At 37.0% G+C, this 19,626-nt stretch overlaps 1 protein-coding gene across 5 annotated transcripts in view; it reads left to right on the top strand.

Moving 5' to 3' along the window:
* Window positions 1-19,626, top strand: part of PARG (poly(ADP-ribose) glycohydrolase) — a 186,767-nt gene that overhangs the window by 141,331 nt on the left and 25,810 nt on the right. For 3 of the 5 annotated variants that reach the window (XM_036356033.1, XM_036356036.1, XM_036356037.1), the window contains 2 exons: window positions 9,873-9,951; window positions 15,719-15,827. In XM_036356033.1, the coding sequence (XP_036211926.1) occupies window positions 9,873-9,951; window positions 15,719-15,827 (188 nt within the window). The remainder of the gene's footprint in view (window positions 1-9,872; window positions 9,952-15,718; window positions 15,828-19,626) is intronic. The other 2 variants (XR_004975221.1, XM_036356035.1) reach the window with 1 other exon arrangement.

Here is a 19,626-nt window from a genome sequence, read left to right as displayed (position 1 = left end):
TTTGCTTTCAAGATTCTTTGTCTCTGTCTTTCCATCGCTTGATTATGATGTTTTTAGGTATGGGTCCATTTGACTAGCCACTTTGGAGTTCATTGAGCTTGTTGAATGTTTTGATAAATTTGGTAAATATTTGGTCATCGTTTCTTCAGATATTCTTTCTGCCTCTTTCTCTCTGCTCCCTCTGGGGCTCTCATTATGCACATTTGATGGTGTCCCATTGCTCTCTAAAACTCTGTTCATTTTTCTTTATTCTTTATTTTTCCTATTAGAGGCCTGGTGCATGAAATTCATTCACTTGGGGGAGGGGAAAGTCCCTCAGCCTGGCCTGCACCCTCTCACAGTCAGGGAGCCCTCAGAGAATGTCTGACTGATGGCTTAGGCCCGCTCAGGAGCAGGCCTAAGCTGGCAGTTGGACCTCCTTAGCGCTGCCACAGGTGGGAGAGGCTCCCACCACCGCCACTGCTCTCGCCAGCCATGAGCCGGGCTTCTGGCTGAGCGGCGCTCCCCCTGTGTAAGTGCACTGGCCACCAGGGGGCAGCTCCTACATTGAGCGTCTGCCCCATGGTGGTCAGTGCGCGTCATAGCGACAGGTCCATCCACCATATGGTTGATTTGCATATTAGCCTACGGTGCGATGCGACATAAGGCGATTTTCGCCGTAAGTCGGAACCCACCTACATAAGCACCTATGTCACTCACATGGAGCACATACATAGCAGTAATGAAGTCAAACAGCAAAAAAAATTTAAAAGAAAGATAATTCCTGACCTTTACTTGTGGTAAATAAATAATAAAAAACATAAAGCACATAGGTACATACATCGAAATGACGGAACTTTTTTTTTTTTATAAATAAATGGGAGATGGCAACATAACCACGAAACAACGTATGTCTAGTCCGACGTAACCTGAGGACTGTCTGTATTAGGCTTTTTCTACAGGGCAAGCTCTAATTCAGGTCAAATAAAGTTAGTCTTGTGAGTGAGGTCTTCCAGGGAACCACCAGACAGGTTATATGATGGCAATTCTCTGAGAATGGGGCTTTGAAGGAGCATCAGCCCTCTTCTACCACCTCTCGTGGATACCAGGCTGCTGGTTTTCACTGTGATTACAAGCTGTTGGGTTTTAAGGCTACCACAGAGCTTCGGAGAGTGGGAGGGCAAGTTAAAAAACACCACAAAACCCACTCTTTTTACCAAGATTTAGTCAATTTTCTTTTAATAAACATTACTTGTATTGCTTTTAGCCTTTGATTAACTCCCACAGTTCAGAAATTGTTGATCCTCACAATTTTTACCAGTGTAAAAATTACAGAGGAGAGAATTTTCAGAAGTTTCACACCATCATTTTTGCTGATATGTTATCTTTCACAAGTACTTGTTTGTAAAAAGGCTTTCAACAAGTTATTCCACATCATTTAGAATTCCTATGCTATTTTTTTATAATATCACTAGAGGCCCAGTGCACGAGATTCATGCACGGGTAGGGTCCCTAAGCCTGGCCAGCAATCAGGGCTGATCTGTGGGGCAACCAGCGGGACAATCAGGAGTCCCCCAGTGGCACCCACGTTGGCTGGCCTGCGGGCTAGGGGCAGCTCCTGTGTTGATCGTCTGCCCCCTAGTGGTCAGTGCGCATCATAGCGACTGGTTATTCTGCCGGTCAGTCAATTTGCTTATTAGGCTTTTATTATATAGGAATTGTGAGTCTGCTGTTTTGATGTGGAAAGGCAAAAAATAACAACTATTAATTGTCTGAGTGTGTGTAAGAAATAAAAATTGAACCTTGGCAAAGGAATTTCTTCTTGGATGGAGGTTGTGATCCAATTGTAATGAAATGGAAAGATATAAAACCCTTTTATTCTGTGTTGTCTCATTGATTTAGCTATATTTATATGTTGTTTATTACACATGCAGATACAGAGAATGTAGTTGAAAGACATGAGGAAAGAAGAGAGTACAAGGAATTACAGAACAAAAATTTAAACTGTCGTAATTCCATTGCTGGGCTAATACTTTGAATATTAGTCTTACACTGTTTTAGAGAGCTCTGAAGGTATGGAATGTGATCATCTCCAACATTTAGATGTATTAATTAATACTTTAAAAGAAGTTTAAGCAGATAAGCTAGATTTGAACTGAAGATTCCAAAATCAATATTTTAGATGAATCTATAGTTAATCCTTGAACAATATAGGTTTCAACTACACTGGTCCACTTATACATGGATTTTAAAACATAAATATATCAAAATTTTGTAGAGATTTCCTTACTATTGTGAAGCAGTTGTATCAGTTGCACAAGGCTACCATAAAACAATCGTATTTGCTGCTTCTTTGTTATTAATGCATGAATCTTTTCATGTTATCTTTTTAAATAATTGTTTATTGTTGAAAGTATTACATGTCTCCATCTTTTCAGTTTTGATGCCTAGTGTTAGTAATACATATAATGTCTACAGTGTCTATATATCATACGAGACAATGCGATGTAGGTACTGACAGATGATTCATTTTGTAAACAGACTATAAACTTATGATACCAATAAATATCGTACAGTCCTGTAAATGTATTTTTCTCTTCCTTATGTATTTTCTTAGTAACATTTTTTCTCTATCTTACATTATTATAAGAATACAGTATATAATATACAAAATATATGTTAACCAACTGTTTATATTATCGACAAGGCTTCCAGTCAATAGGCTATTAGTAGTTAAGTTTTTAGGGAGTTAAGAGTTATAACCATGTGGGGGTGTTGGTATCTCTAATCCCCATGTTTTTCAAAGGTCAGCTGTAACATGTTTGAAATAAAAAAAAGTTGGTAGAATGCTGGGCATTTAAGCTCAAAGCTAATTTGTTTTATTTCCTTCATTTCTCTTATACTGGGAAAGAAGTAAGTCTCTTGCCACCTATATTAATGTTGCTGTAAATAAAGGATGTAATTTCCATGTACAAGGAAAATAGTAGATTTTTCTTTTCCTCTTTTTAAAGATAGTTTGTCCCCAGCCCTGGCTGGTGTGGCTCTGTTGGTTGGAGCATCATCTCCTACACCAGAATGTGGTGGGTTCGATTCCTGGTTAGGGCACATACCCCGGTTGCGGGTTCCATCCCCAGGGCACATATGGGCACGGACGGCAGGCAACTGGTGGATGTTTCTCTCTCACATCGATATTTCTCTCTCTCTCTCTCTCTCTCTCTCTCTCTCTCTCTCTCTCTCTCTCTCTCTCTCTCTCTCTCTCTCCTTTCCGCTCTGTCTCTCAAATCAATTTAAAAAAAGATAGTTTGTCTCCAATCTGAAAAATTCCATCACTCTGGAACTATGTCTGGTCTCTAACTTATCTATAGGCACTGTAAAATAGATGGAAAATTGCAGATCCATGACTCACCTTCATATCTATAATTGCTTCAGGCTAAGGACATCCGGGGTGACTTTTAACTCAGCATTCCCCCCCCCCCACATCCTCTTAACTCTATTATAGAGCCTCCTAATTAATATCTGTGATGTGATGTTCCCTTAATGGAAATGGCCATTTCATCATCTATTTGATGTTGGATATCTGCCATCTCCCTTCTTAGGAGACTCTTAACTGGGCACTGCAATCTATCTGCCGGATCAATTCCATTCCTTCAATGATTCATCTAGGCTCAGTGGCTGTGACTAGCTAATGGCTGTGACTATGCTGCCTGAATCTGTAGAAGAGGTTGAGAAATTGGAAATAAATTAAATTTATCATCATTGTGGGGCATCTGGTTGGTATCAGACTTTTAATGAATATGAAACAGGTCATGCAAACAGCCAAATCCTTTTATCCAGACAGTGTTATTCCTCTATTTTCTATGATCCATAGGGCAGCCATGAGTTAAAACCTTTCAGTAAGTATAGATAGAGGGAAAGAATTAAAACTCCAATCTTTCCTTTTCTTTTTTCCTTTTTTCCCTCTCTCATGTTCCTCTACGGCGGTTCTCAACCTGTGGGTCACGGCCCCTTTGGGGGTCGAACGACCCTTTCACAGGGGTCGCCTAAGACCATCGGAAAACACATATATAATTACATATTGTTTTTGTGATTAATCACTATGCTTTAATTATGTTCAATTTGTAATAATGAAAATACATCCTGCATATCAGATATTTACATTACGATTCATAACAGTAGCAAAATTAGTTATGAAGTAGCAATGAAAATAATTTTATGGTTGGGTGTCACCACAACATGAGGAACTGTATTAAAGGGTCGTGGCATTAGGAAGGTTGAGAACCACTGCTCTACAACAACCAGCAGCTATAGCTTCAATACCAAAGAGTTCTAGGAGATTGTTTTGTTTCTGTGTGGTGAGCGTATGAAGATGCCTAGCTGTGAAACTTACTGAGCAGAATGGTAGTACATTTAACATAAACCTGCACTCTAATGAATCAAATTGTTCCAGACATCACAGATCCTTGTATCTTTTATGAGTGTCAGCAGAACTGATAGAACAAAAGTGGAAACCATTGCTTATAGTACTGGTGCTTTTAATAACAGCACTAGAGGAGCCCATTACTACAAAAACAGCCCATTGCTAACTCAGCGATACCAGGTCATTGGGAAAGATCCAAATTCATTGGAATTTGGCTTTTCTTAATTCGTGTTAATCATGGGAATATAAGGCAAGATTGTTTTATCTGCCACATAATTACCTCTATATGAATGATATTAATAAAAGCAGAGTCAGTGGCTTTCATATAATCTTTCTTTCTAAGAGCACACCCATTGTTAAGTAGAATATTTTTAATCTCCAAATATTTTTTCTATGTTTATCACAAACTTTCATTACTAGTAAGAGAAAATAAGAATGTTTCTTACTGCTAAATCCAAAAACTGGAACTCCTGAAAAGATTTTAGTGGGTTCCTTCTAGCTATTTCCCTAAATGAAGGTGGAGAGAGCTTGCCATAAAGTTCATTCAGTCTTCTGATTGTTGTTTGCTGTTATCACTGCTTACCTTTGTATTTTTATCATAGTTTATCAATAAATTTTATTCTAAAACAACTTATAGGTATTCATTTTTCAGAATAGTTTACATAATTTTGAAAGAGTCTATTTAGAAAACCCAGGATTTAATTTGTTTAGAGTAAAAGCATCTACATGTGATTTTATAACTTCCCATTACCGAAGGAAATGAATCTAACCTTGTTTGTCTTAGGAAAGAAGACTGAAACCGATCTAACTTGAAATAGAAATATAATTGATATAAAATTTTCAACCACTTTTCAAAAGACAGAACAGTTATTTGTTTCCATAGTTAAGAGATCAGAGTAGACTTGTTTGTTTGAAAAATAAGGCACGGCCATTGCAGGGCAGAAAATAGACAAGAACACAACTGTTCTGCTGTCTTATTCCTAGCCGGGCCAGTAGACCAGGTTGCTTTCAAACCCCACATACCTGGAATCATGTATCTTTGATTTCTCTACCCCCTTACAAAGTTAAGTCTAGACACCAGTACTAACTCCTTTATGGTTTTGAAGTATTTTAATCTCATTTGGTTTTCCAAGCAATTCTATCAGGCAAACAGGAATTATTAACAAGTCTGATTTTTAGATGACAAAATGAAGTCTAATGAGATTTGGTCACTTAAGGATTCACTTTGGGTTCCTCATATCTCTTAATCTCAGTGTGGTACTCTTTTTAGCCTGCCACACATTGTGTAAATGTGAATTAAGTATTTCTGGATTCATTATTTTAACCTCAGTTAATACAATATTTTCCTGTTTTTCTCATTAATTATCATGTTTCTATGGAAAGTACTTAATCATCTACCTCTATATTCTTGTGTTACTAGATGTTAATGTAGACACAAATGTTAATAATTTATAATCCCTACCCTCAAGAAGCCGACAGTCTAGTGAGGGAGTTAGATTACATTTTTAAACTGCTTTATTGAAGTATAATTGACATACACTAAACTATATATTTTGAAGTGTAAAATTAGGTAAGTTTTAACATACAGCTATACACATGAAATAATCTTTTGTCCATGTTTTGAGTTTTTTATTAAGTTTTAAAAGTGCTATCTATATACATATATACATACTGGTATTTATGTATATATGTATCTACATGTCCTTTATCAGGTATATGTGGTTTCTTTTCATTATTGTAACAGTAACTTTTGAAGATCAGAAATTGTTTCTTCTTCTTTATTTTTCTTTTTTATATTTCAAAGTATTATCTTGCCCAGGGTTTTCAGCTTTTCATTTTTACTGTTGTTGTTTTTTTAATTCTTGAAAAGTCAAGTGATTATTGAGTTGACCATAAGAATTGGAATAATTTTATTTAGTTAAATAGTGGAACAATCTGACACCATTTATCCTGATATATTCAGGTACGATGAATTAGAAATCTATGTTATGTGGCAAGTTTGATGCATGTCCTCATCAGATTAATATTAATTATACTTTTCCTCTTTCCTTTCTTCTCAGGCCATTATATTCTAGTTTTACAAGGCTTTTTTGAAGTACCTTGCCTATTGATTGGCAAATTCTAGATTTAAGTTTTTTAGTATATTTTTATTGATTTCAGAGAGGAAGGGAGAGGGAGAAATAGAAACATCAATGTTGAGAGAGAATCATTGATCGGCTGCCTCCTGAACTCCCCCTACTGGAGATCAAGCCCACAACTGGGCATGTGCCCAGACTAGAAATCAAACCCGGGACCCTTCAGTCTGCAGGCAAATGCTCTATCCACTGAGCCAAACCAGCTAGGGCCTAGATTTAATTATAATGACATTTGTTTTAGCAGGGAATGTCTTTTTATTTTAATTTTTATTTTATTGCTTAAAGCATTACAAAGAGTATTACATATGTCTCCTTTTTTCCCCTGCCCCCTTGACAATCCCCAGGCCTCCCCTACCCCCCAGTGTTTTGTGTCCATTGGTTATGCTTATATGCATGCATACAAGTCCTTCGGTTGATCTCTTACCCACCCCCCACCCCCCGCCACCGCCCCCCAACCCTCCTCGGCCTTCCCGATGTAGTTTGACAGTCTGTTCGATGCTGCTCTGCCTCTGTATCTATTTTTGTTCATCAGTTTATAATGGTCTTTATTATCCATAAATGAGTGAGATCATGTGGTAATTTTCTTTCATTGACTGGCTTATTTCACTTAGCATAATGCTCTCCAGTTCCATCCATGGTGTTGCAAATGGTAAGAATTCCTTCTTTTTTTAAAAAAAATATATTTTACTTTATTGATTTTTTACAGAGAGGAAGGGAGAGGGATAGAGAGTTAGAAACATCAATGAGAGAGAAACATCGATCAGCTGCCTCCTGCACACTCCCCACTGGGGATGTGCCCGCAACCAAGGTACATGCCCTTGACCAGAATCGAACCTGGGACCCTTGAGTCCGCAAGCCGATGCTCTATCCTCTGAGCCAAACTGGTTAGGGCAGAATTCCTTCTTTTTTACAGCAGCATAGTATTCCATCATGTAGATGTACCACAGTTTTCTAATCCATTCATCTGCTGATGGGCACTTAGACTATTTCCAAATCTTAGCTATGGTAAATTGTGCTGCTATTAACATAGGGGTGCATATATCCTTTCTGATTGGTGTTTCTGTTTTCTTGGGATATATTCCTAGAAGTGGGATCACTGGGTTAAATAAGAGTTCCATTTTTAACTTTTTGAGGAAACTCCATACTGTCTTCCATAGTGGCTGCACCAGTCTGCATTCCCACCAGCAGTGCACGAGTGTTCCCTTTTCTCCGCATCCTCTCCAGCACTTGTCGTTTGTTGATTTGTTGATGATAGCTATTCTGACAGGTGTGAGATGATACCTCATTGTTGTTTTGATTTGTATCTCTCGGATGATTAGTGACTTTGAGCATGTTTTCATATGTCTCTTGGCTTTCTGAATGTCCTCTTTTGAAAAGTGTCTATTTAGGTCCTTTGCCCATTTTTTGATTGGATTGTTTATCTTCCTTTTGTTAAGTTGTATGAGTTCCCTATAAATGTTGGAGATTAAACCCTTATCAGTGATAACATTGGCAAATATGTTCTCCCATGCAGTGGGCTTTCTTGTTGTTTTGTTGATGGCTTCTTTTGCTGTTGCAGAAGCTTTTTATTTTGATGTAGTCCCATTTGTTTATTTTCTCTTTAGTTTCCAATGCCCAAGGAGCTGTATCAGTGAAGAAATTGCTTCGGCATATGTCTGAGATTTTGTTGCCTTTGGATTCTTCTAGTATTTTTATGGTTTCCCATCTTACATTTAAGTCCTTTATCCATTTTGAGTTTATTTTTGTGTATGGTGTAAGTTGGTGGTCTGGTTTCATTTTTTTGCACGCATCTGTCCAATTTTTCCAACACCATTTATTGAAGAGACTATTTTGACTCCATTGTATGTTCTTGCCTTCTTTGTCAAATATTAATTGAGCATATTGGTTCAGGCCAATTTCTGGGCTCTCTATTCTATTCCATTGATCTATATGTCTGTTCTTGTGCCAGTACCAGGCAGTTTTGAGAACAGTGGCTTTGTAATACACCTTGATATCTGGTATTGAGGTCCCACCTACTTTGTTCTTTCTCAGGATCGCTGCAGTTATTCGGGGTCTTTTTTTATTCCAGATGAATTTGGAGAGTTCGTTCTAGGTCTGTGAAATATGCTGTTGGTATTTTAATGGGAAGTGCGTTGAATTTATAGATTGCTTTGGGTAGTATGAACATTTTAATGATTTTGATTCTACCAATCCAAGAACATGGTATGCTCTTCCATCTGTTTATGTCTTCCTCTATCAGTTTTTTCAAAGTCCTGTAGTTTTCTGAGTATAGGTCTTTTACCTCTTTAGTTAAGTTTATTCCTAGGTATCTTAATTTTTTTGGTGTGATGGTAAATGGGATTGCTTTTTTAGTCTCTCTTTCTGTAAGTTCACTATTGGTGTATAGAAATGCCATAGATTTCTTGGTGTTAATTTTGTATCCTGCTACATTGCCGAATTCATTTATTAAGTCTAATAGTTTTTTGATTGAGTCCTTAGGGTTTTTTATGTACAATATCATGTCATCTGCGAATAAGGACTGTTTTACTTCTTCTTTTCCAATTTGGATGCCTTTTATTTCTTCTTCTTGTCTAATCGCAATGGCTAATACTTCCAGTACTATGTCAAACAGGAGTGGTGAGAGTGGGCATCCCTGTCTTGTTCCTGTTCTTAAGGGAAATGGTTTTAGTTTTTGCCCATTGAGTATGATGTTGGCTGTGGGTTTGTCATATATGGCTTTTATTATGTTGAGGTATGATCCTTCTATTCCCACCTTGCTGAGAGTTTTTATCAAAAATGGGTGTCAGATTTTGTCAAATGCTTTTTCTGCATCGATTGATATGACTATGTGTTTTTTTTCTCTCTCAATTTGTTTATGTGATGTATTACGTTTATTGATTTTCGGATATTGTACCATCCTTGCATCCCTGGGATAAATCCTACTTGGTCATGGTGTATGATCTTTCTGATATATTGCTGGATCCGATTTGCTAGGATTTTGTTGAGGAAGCAGGGAATGTCTTTATGTAAAATTTCTTTTCTCAACAATACGAAGTAAGTATTATCATCAGATTACTGACATTCAAAACAGTGGACTTGTATAAAACACAGTCTTTATGCACTCCTCTTAGAAGAAGGAAATAAATTTGAAAACATGTTTTGTTTACTGTATTGGTTGAGACATTTAGTCACTGTATGATAAACATTGTAGTGATTTTTGGAGGCATTCTATTATTTCTTCATGAAAAATAATAAATCATTTTAAGACCAGTGATTTTTTATTGTTGGCTTTTTTTTTTTAGAAGGTGAAGCTTTTAAGAAAATATTTCTGAAAAATAATATTGGAAGCTTCTTTTTTTCAGGTACTGAACAGTACAGTGAATACACAGGCTATGCTGAAACTTATCGCTGGGCCCGGAGCCATGAAGATGGAAATGAAAGGTGAGTTCATTTCTGACTTGATTATCGCATGGCCAGAAGCTAAAGAATGTGGCCTCGTATATTCTGTCTGCCACCTATTCTTATTTCAGAAATTTAACTTTCTTCTAAAATTTAGTATTACAGCTTCATTAGTAGTTAAAACAGTATTACCATATATCAAAAAGAAATGAAAGCCAAAAGTCTAAATCAAGAACAGGACAACCAGAGCTCTTTACAGTCCTTGCATCTTAGCTACCAATTGTAAGCAGTCAATAGAGGTTAACTTCCAAGGCCAGACTTATTTAGAATTGGTTATATTTATAGCTTAAAACCCTTAAACAGCATAAGTAGTTATCCTTATGTTTTCTGGGAGGCTAGGTAGGTGAAGCAATCTATTTTTCAGACAATTTGCCTACTGCTACAAACAATTGACAGCAGAAATTACAGTGAACTTTGCTGCTGCTATCTTCTATTTTTTATTGAAATATATTTTTACATGATGTTGCTTCCCCAATAAATTGATTTAACAGAGGTGAATTTTTATGCAACTGGAACCTGGATGCTTGTGTGTGTATGTGTGTTCTAATGAAGAAGAGCCAGTGTGGGCTTAACTGCTCCAATTAAAGGGTGGCTGAATGGATAAGAAAACAAGAACCACATACATATTATATACAGGAGACTCGCCTCAGAACAAAAGATACACACAGACTGTAAGCAAAGGGATGGAAGAAGATATTTCATGCAAATGGAAAGGAAAGAAAAACAGGGGTAGCAATACTTATACCTGACAAAATAGACTTTAAAACAAAGTATATAATAAGAGACAAAGAAGGACACTACATAATGATAAAGGGAGCAATCCAACAAGAGGATATAACCCTTGTAAACATTTATGCACTCAACATAGGAGCACCTAAATCTGTAAAGCAAACTAGATGGACATACATCATGGAAGAGATTAGCTGTAATACAGTCATAGTAAGGGATTTTAACACCCATTGACGTCAATGGATAGATCTTCCCAACAGAAAATCAACAAGGAAGTGGTAGCCTTAAATGATACACTGGATCACAAGGATTTAATTGGTATCTTCAGAGCATTGCACTCCAAAGCTGCAGAATATACTTTTTTTTTTTAATGCATATGGAACATTTCTAGGATAGACCACATGTTAGGACACAAAATAAGTCTCAATACATTTAGAAAATTAAAATCATATCAAGTATCTTCTTTGACCAGAATGGTTTTGAAACTAGAAATAAATCAAAAGGGAAAAAAAACCTGAAAAACACACAAAGATATTGACTCTAACTAGCATGTTACTAAACAATGAATGGGTTAACAGTGAGATCAAGAAAGAAATCAGAAGAGACCTTGACACAAATAAAAATGAGAACACAGCAACCCAAAATCTATGGGACACAGAAAAAGCAGTCCTAAGAGGGAAATTCATAGCACTACAGGCCTACCTCAAGAAATAAGAAAAATCACTAAATAAACATTCTAACTTTATACTTAGAAGAACTAGAAAAAGAGCAGCAAACAAAGCCCAAAGTGAATAGAAGAAAGGAAATAATGAAGAGCAGAGTAGAAATAAAATAGAATCTAAAATGAAATTCAAAAGATGAATAAAACCAACACCTGTTTTTTTGAAAAGATAAACAAGATTGACAAACCTTTAACCAGACTCATCAAGAAAAAAAGAGAGAGGATCAAAATAAATAAAATCAGAAATCAAAGAGAAGAAGTAACAACTGACACCAAAGAAATAGAAAGGATTATTAAGAAAATATTATAAACAACCATATGCCAACAAATTGGACAATCTGGGCAAAAAGTAAATTCCTAGAAACATACAATCTTCCAAACTGAATCAGGAAGAATCAGAGAGTCTGAACAAAGACAGATTACAACTAATGAAATTGAAACAATAATTAAAAAAACTCCCAACAAGCAGAAGTACTGGACCAGATGGCTTCACGGGTGAATTTTACCATACATTCAAAGAAGAATTAACACCTAGTCTTCTCAAACTATTCTAAAAAACTCAAGACGAGGGAAGACTTCCAAAGTCATTTTATAATGCCAGCATTATCCTAATTCCAAAACCAGATAAAGGTGCCACAAAGAAAGAACATTGTAGGCCAGTATCCCTGGTGAACATAGTTGGTAAAATCCTCAACAAAATACTAGCATACCGTATCCAGCAATACATTAAAAAGATCATACAGCATGATCAAGCGGGATTTATTCCAGGGATCCAGGTTGTACAATATTCACAAATCAATAAATGGGATACACCATATACATAAAATGGATAAAAACCACATAATCATACCAATAGATACAGAAAAGGCATTTGGTAAAATCTGGCACCAATTTATGTTAAAAACTCTCAGCAAAGGCAGAATAGAGGGAACATAATAAAGGCCATATATGACAATCCCACAGCCAACATCATACTCAGTGGGTAAAAACTATAAACATTTCCCTTAGGATTGCAAACATGACAAAGGATGTCTGCTTTTATCACTTTTATTCAACATAGTACTGAAAGTCCTAGCCGCAGCAGTCAGACAAGAAGAAGAAATAAAAGGCATTCAAATTGGAAAGGAAGAAGTAAAACTGCCATTATTTGCAGATGACATAATACTGTATATAGAGAACCCTAAAGATTCCACACAAAAAACTACTAGAACTGATAAATGAATTCAGTGAAGTAGCAGGATACAGAACAAATACCAGAATTCAGTTGCATTTTTATATACCAACTAGAGGCCCGCTGCACGAAATTCATGCACTCGGGGGGGGGGGGGGCGGGAGGGGTCACTCAGCCCAGCTTGCGAGAGAGCGCAGGCCAGGCCATGGGACCCCACCAGTGCATGATCGGGGCTGGTGAGAGATGCAGGAGGTTGGCCAGCCTGGGAAGGACTGCTGGAGGGCCTCAGGGCATGTCTGGCTCATCTCACTCAGTCCCTATCAGCTGGAACCCAGCAGCAAGCTAACCTACTGGTCGGAGCGTCTGCCCCCTGCGATCAGTGCACATCATAGCACCTGATCGACTGTTTGACTGTCTGCCCCTTGGTGGTCAGTGCACGTCATAGCGAGCAGTTGAGTGGCCTTAGCATATCATTAGCATATTATGCTTTGATTGGTTGATTGGACGACTGGACACTTAGCATATTAGGCTTTTACTATATAGGATAATGAACTATCATAATGGGAAACTAAGAAAACAGTCCCATTTACAATTGCATCAAGAAAAGTAAAAAAAACCTAGTAATAAGTTTAACCAATGCTGTAAAAGACCTGTACTTGGAAAATTATAAGACACTAATGAAAGATATTGATGAAGATAGATATAAGTAGAAGCATATACCATGTTCATTTGGATAGGCAGAATTAACATCATTAAAATGCCTGTACTACCAAAAGCAATCCATAGATTTCAGTGCAATTTCTAAGAAGATACCAATAGCATATTTCACAGAACTAGAACAAATATTCCAAAAATGTATATGGTAACATACAAGATCTCGATTAGCCACAGCAACCTGTGACAGAAGAACAAAATTGGACATATCAGGCTACCTGATACCAAACTATATAACAAGGCTATAGTAATCACAACAGCGTGTTACTGGCATAAAAACAGGCATATAGGTCAATGGAACAGAACAGAGAGGCTAGAAATAAGCCCATTTTATGCACAATTATGACACAGGAGGCAAAAACATACAGTCAGATTAAGATAGTCTATTCAATAAATGGTGTTGGGGAAATTGGACAGATACATGTAAAAAAATGAACCTAGACCACCTTTTTACATCATACATGAGAATAAACTCAAATGGATTAAAGACTTAAATGTTAGACCGAAAATCATAAAACTCCTAGAAGAAAACAGGGAGTAAAATCTTATACATTTCTCATAGCAATATTTTTTCTAATATGTCTCCTTGGGCAAGGGAAACAAATGGAAAAATAAACAAATGAGACTACATCAAACTAAAAAGGTTTTGCACAGCAAAGGAAACCATCAACAAAATGAAAAGACAAACCACTGAATGGGAGAACATATTCCCCAATGATACATCTGATAAGGGATTAATACCCAAAATTTATAAAGAATTCCTACAACCCAACGCCAAAACAAACACCAAACAGCCCAAATAAAAAATGAGCAAATGATCTGAATAGATACATCTCCAAAGAAGACATACAGATGGCCAATAGACATATGAAAAGATGCTCAACACCACTAAACATCAGAGAAATGCAAATTAAAACCACAATGAGATATCGCCTCACACCTGTCAGAATGGCTGACATCAGTATATCAACAACCAAGTGCTGGCAAGGATGTGGGAAAAAGGGATTGGTGGGAATGCAAATTGGAGCAGCCAGTGTGGAAAGCAGTATGGAGTTTCCTCAAAAAATTAAAAATGGAACTGCCTTTTGACCCAGAGATTCCACTTCTAGGAATATATCCTAAGAAACCTGAATCACTAATTCAAAAGAATATATGCAACCTTATGTTTGTTGCAGCATTACAGTACCAAGATATGGAACCATGCAAGTGTCAGTAGATGAGTGGATAAAAAGCTGTGGTACATTTACACAATGGAATACTACTGGACCTTAAAAAAGAAGGAAAGCTTACCCTTTGTGAGAGCATAGATGGACCTGGAGAGTATTAATGCAAAGTGAAATAAGCCAGTCAGAGAAAGACAATTATCTCACTCATGTGGAATCTAATGAACAAAATAAACTAACAAACAAAATAGAAACAGACTCATAGATGGAGAACAAGCTGACAGCTGTCAGAAGAGAAAAGCATTGTGGGACTGGGTGAAAAAGGAGAAAGAATTAAGGGAAGAAAAAAAAGCCAAGTGGCAGAAATCACCAGCTACGGCCCCTGCAGTCACGGCCCCTGCAGCAGTGCAGATTTAGTCTTCGTCATCTCAGGCCAGCCCCTGGCCTCTCCCTTTGTTTTGTTTAAACCATGTGGTTGCAGTAGTTATCTAAGTGGATGCTTAACTTATGATAGTTACTTACAGACTAACATGAAGGTTTTTATTGCTGTTCTTCAGAGTGGAAAGTTGCTTGGCATATCAATATGTGCAAATTTATGAGATGAAATATTTGGAATTTTATGTTTCAGAATCATCTCAGCGCTTCCTTCATATTTCTACAGGCAACGTGTTATTTGTGCTGCTTTGTGTTATTGTCTGCTTTGCTGTTTTTGTCTTTTTAAAAAATATTTCCACAGTCAGCGATTGAGCACAGTAGGTAGAATGTTGTACTGAATCGTTACACATGTTGTAACACTTGACTTCTTGGGATTATTTCTTGGGTGATGTATGGTGATGTTACAGACCCAGTGACCTAGAGGAGATCTTTCAAAACAGAGGAGGAATGAGTTCTTGTCAAAATACAAATGCCATATCTTTAATATTAGAGGAAAACAAAGACCTAAGGTTTTTTTGTTTTCCCCCAAATCCTTTAACCTCTGAGACTCACTGTAAATGATGTACCCGTTTATAACATATCATATTTTTTGTCTCTCCATAATTTTTTATGTGCTGTATAATGCCTGACAGTCCACAATGTGTACCTTGGAGTCTAAAATAAAATAGTGTTTTCTGCCTTCCTGTTTTTCTGAGATCTATGACATGGTTTTGTTTTTAATATTTTAACCCTGCCAGTGCCTCAGGAAACCTGTGAGGGTTTTTCTTTGTGAGTGCTTTTCGCTGTCCCTCATCTTTCCCCCTCTTTCCTGCCCAGGGACGACTGGCAGCGGCGCAGCACTGAAATTGTCGCCATCGATGCCCTTCACTTCAGACGCTACCTCGACCAGTTTGTGCCTGAGAAAATCAGACGTGAGCTTAACAAGGCCAGCAACCTTATTTCTTAGTTCATCTGGCAGCTGTCATCTATTTACTGTCATTTTATTAATGCTGAAATTAATGCTTTCTGGTAATTCTTGCAGTGTCAGTATGTCTGCCCATAGCTCTCCTGATTTAATGGATCTGTCAGCTTGTACAAGATGTACTTTCCATTTCGTAATTGTTTGATTACTGATGCCAGATAAACTGTTGCTTGACATGAAGCCCCACACGTGCATTTATCTCACCAAGTACTGGTAGCTGCTTTGGAACATTATTGCAAAACTATGGAGATGTGAATGAACCCTTAAAAGGTTTTAGACCAACCCAATGACGTTTTTCTCCACAAGGTATACTTTCAGAATTAAAACAGGTAAACCATAAAAGTCCAGTTAAAACTGTTCTATTGTGTGTAAGATTCCTGTAAATTATTTACTAATTTTGGCAATTAGACATACTTATTGTGGAATCTATGATTTTCTATGATGCTTAGTGCTGTCTACTATAATCATTTTTTTTAAATTGTATTACAGAAATATAAAAATGAGCCATTACTTTTGTTAGTTTACCTTTTCACCACTGTTAACCAGAATAAATACACTATCATATAGGGTTGCTGATACTATTCTCTAGATTTAGGGTCTTACCAAAACAGTTGGCTTTTTCTTTAGTTCCTCAACCTACTCTCACAGCTAAGAACACTGGCCCAATTCTGAAAACCATGGTTTAACTCCTACAGTAGGATTTAGTATGAGATTGTTTATGAAGATTATGAGGTTTGTGGTTCTGCATGGTTACAGATGTGCCATTCCCTGCACCAACTTCCGAGAATGAGAGCAGGCTGGGTGTGTCTCTGCAGGGGTTGGAGTGCTTGGATTGGCATGTCGGCATTCAGTGTGTCATCTTCACATCTTCCTGGGTCTCCCCACAGGAATGGTCCCTCCTTGTGGTGGTCTTCTTATCCTAGCTGAACCACCTTGCCTTTCAGATTATTAGTAAAATAAACAACCAAATAATCTTAACAACTTAGTAGCCATTGTAAATGTAATTATTACATTTATTATCTTATATCCTAATCTACATGAGAATCTAACTTATTGTTGCACATGTTTTCTTATATATAATTTATTAGGTTGTTTTAATGTTTAACATTCTCAAAGGAATCTCATAAAAAGTTTGAAGATTAAATGCACTGTTTCCCAAAGTTGAATTTATATAATAGATATTGTTTGTTTACCTTTTTATTTATTTTTTTATTTTATTTTATTTTTTAAATTGATTTCAGAGAGGAAGGGAGAGGGAGAGACAGAAACATCAATGATGAGAACGAATCATTGATTGACTGCCTTCTGCATGCCCCCCACTAGGGATTGAGCCCGCAACCCAGGCATGTGCCCTTGACCAGAATCGAACCGGGGACCCTTCAGTCCACAGGCCGACGCTCTATCCACTGAGCCAAACCGGCTAGGGCTGTTTACCTTTTTAAAGAAGTAATTTTACTATCCAGAAAGACTGTTTTTTGTTATATCAGCAGCTATACTTTCTCTTACCTGACTCTGAAAGTCAGAATTTGCCTGAAGGATATCTTTTATTAACTATGTTTTAAAATGTAAGCCTGTTTTGCTGTTCTAAACTCTTGCCTTGTAGCAGTTGTTTCCAAGACATAATGTTTTTAGTATATCAGTAGGATAAGAAAATTTATATTTAGATTTTCATCATTTAGATTTTCATTTTATATTTAGATGTACCTTATTAAACATGTAATGCGAATTTTTCACATGTTCATTGATACTAGAAGTCATTTATATAAGCAGTAGAGAGTGTGGAGAGAAATATATAAAAAGGAAATGTATTTAAGCTCAATCATGTATGTATTAACACAGATTTAAATGTTCAGTTTTTAATGGATAAAGTCCATATTTTCACATTCCTCATGAAGGAGGTAGATAATTAACTTTTAGAAATTATCAACAAATATGATCTTTTTTTTCCCAAACCTAACCAGAGGACATGCTAAGAGAAAGAAAGAGGGAAGGAGGGAGGGAGGGAGGGAGGGAGGGGGAGAGAGAGAGAGAGAGAGAGAGAGAGAGAGAGAGAGAGAGAGAAGAAACATAAATCAGCTGGACGAAGGGTATCTGCTAGAAAAACTGCATTATCATCTCCCCATTACATTTCTATTCTAGAGTAATATATATATATAATTAATTTTGAGAGAGAGAGGGTGGGAGGGAGAGGAAGAGGGAGAGAAACATCAAAGCAAGAGCATAACATTGATCTGCTGCTTCCTTCATACCCCCGACCAGGGATCAGACCCATAGCCCAGGCATTTGCCCTGACTGGGAATTGAACCAGCAGCCTTTCAGTGCACAGGATGATACTGTAACCAACCGAGCCACTCTGGCCGGACAACAAGTATTATCTTTTAAAAGATAACCCTCAGCATGCATAACTCTTTTCTTTTTAATTTCCCATGGCCAATTGATGTTCTACAAATTTACTTATACAGCACGAACCTTCAGTTTACCCATCCTCAAAACACCAGAAATTTTAAAAAGGTGAAGCCTTGGTATATGTGAATAAGTTGTTAGTTGTGTCACCAACATAGAAAAGCGTTTTATAGAGACCTTATGAGATAACTTCATACCAAAAAAAAGAGTGCCTAGCACACTGCCTTGCTTAAGGGAACTTCTCAAAAATATTTGTTAGATGAGTTAGTCAATGATTAATTAAACTTCTTATATATTATTAATACAGTTTTTAAACTTTTTAGATATAAATAAATTATCTCAAATCATTCAAAATGTTACAGATTTATGGATATTTCTTAAATATAAATGCTGAATAAAGCAACTAAAGCCCAGTAAATCCCAGTGTCAATGGAAGTGTGACACAGATGAAACTACATGAAGCAGATGGGTTGGTTTTTAATGTATAGTGTTGCAGTTCTCTATTTGTTTTCAACCTGCCATTACTTATGTCAGAATGCAGGTAAGCCTAATTTATATTTCATAAAAGATTAAGCCAAATGCATGTAGAAACTTTAAAAAAATTATACAAGTAACAATAGTAAAATTGATCATTAATGTTAAATAATTGCATATATGCTAGGCATTCTACTTCACACTTAAAAAGATATGTCTGATTTAATCCTAACCTCACTGTAGACACTGTTCTTATCTCCAATTTAGAGACAGTGAACTGAGCCTCAGGAAGTTGACTAACATGCCCCAGGCCACACATATAGGCAGTAAAGAAGCCAGGTTCCCCTTCCTTCAAAGGACTTTCTTTCTTTTTATCGCTTTCAGCGGTTCTCAACCTGTGGGTCATGACCCCTTTGGCAGTCGAACGACCCTTTCACAGGGGTCGCCTAAGACCATCCTGCATATCAGATATTTACATTACGATTCTTAACAGTAGCAACATTACAGTTATGAAGTAGCAACGAAAATAATTTTATGGTTGGGTCACAACATGAGGAACTGCTTTAAAGGGCCAGAAGGTTGAGAACCACTGGCTTAAATGTTCATTTTCTCAACAGTTCTGGAGGCTAGAAGTCTAACATCAAAGCATCCATAGGTTTGGTTTCTCCTGAGGCCTTTCTCCTTGGCTTGCTGTGGCAACCTTTTCACTGTCCTTCTTCTTTGCAAGCATGCCCCTGGTGTCCCTTTGTGTGCCCAGATTTCCGTATCTTATTTTTTGCTTATTAGTTTGTTAATCCTCACCTGAGGATATTTTTTCCCCCCATCTATTTTTAGAGAGAGTGGAAGGGAGGGGGAGAGACAGAGAAAATTGATGTGAGAGAGACAC

The sequence above is a fragment of the Myotis myotis genome, unplaced genomic scaffold (genome assembly GCF_014108235.1).
Source record: "Myotis myotis isolate mMyoMyo1 unplaced genomic scaffold, mMyoMyo1.p scaffold_m19_p_24, whole genome shotgun sequence".
NCBI lineage: Eukaryota > Metazoa > Chordata > Mammalia > Chiroptera > Vespertilionidae > Myotis > Myotis myotis.
The sequence above is the reverse complement of the archived record's forward strand: the minus strand, read 5'-3'. Positions and strand labels throughout refer to the sequence as shown.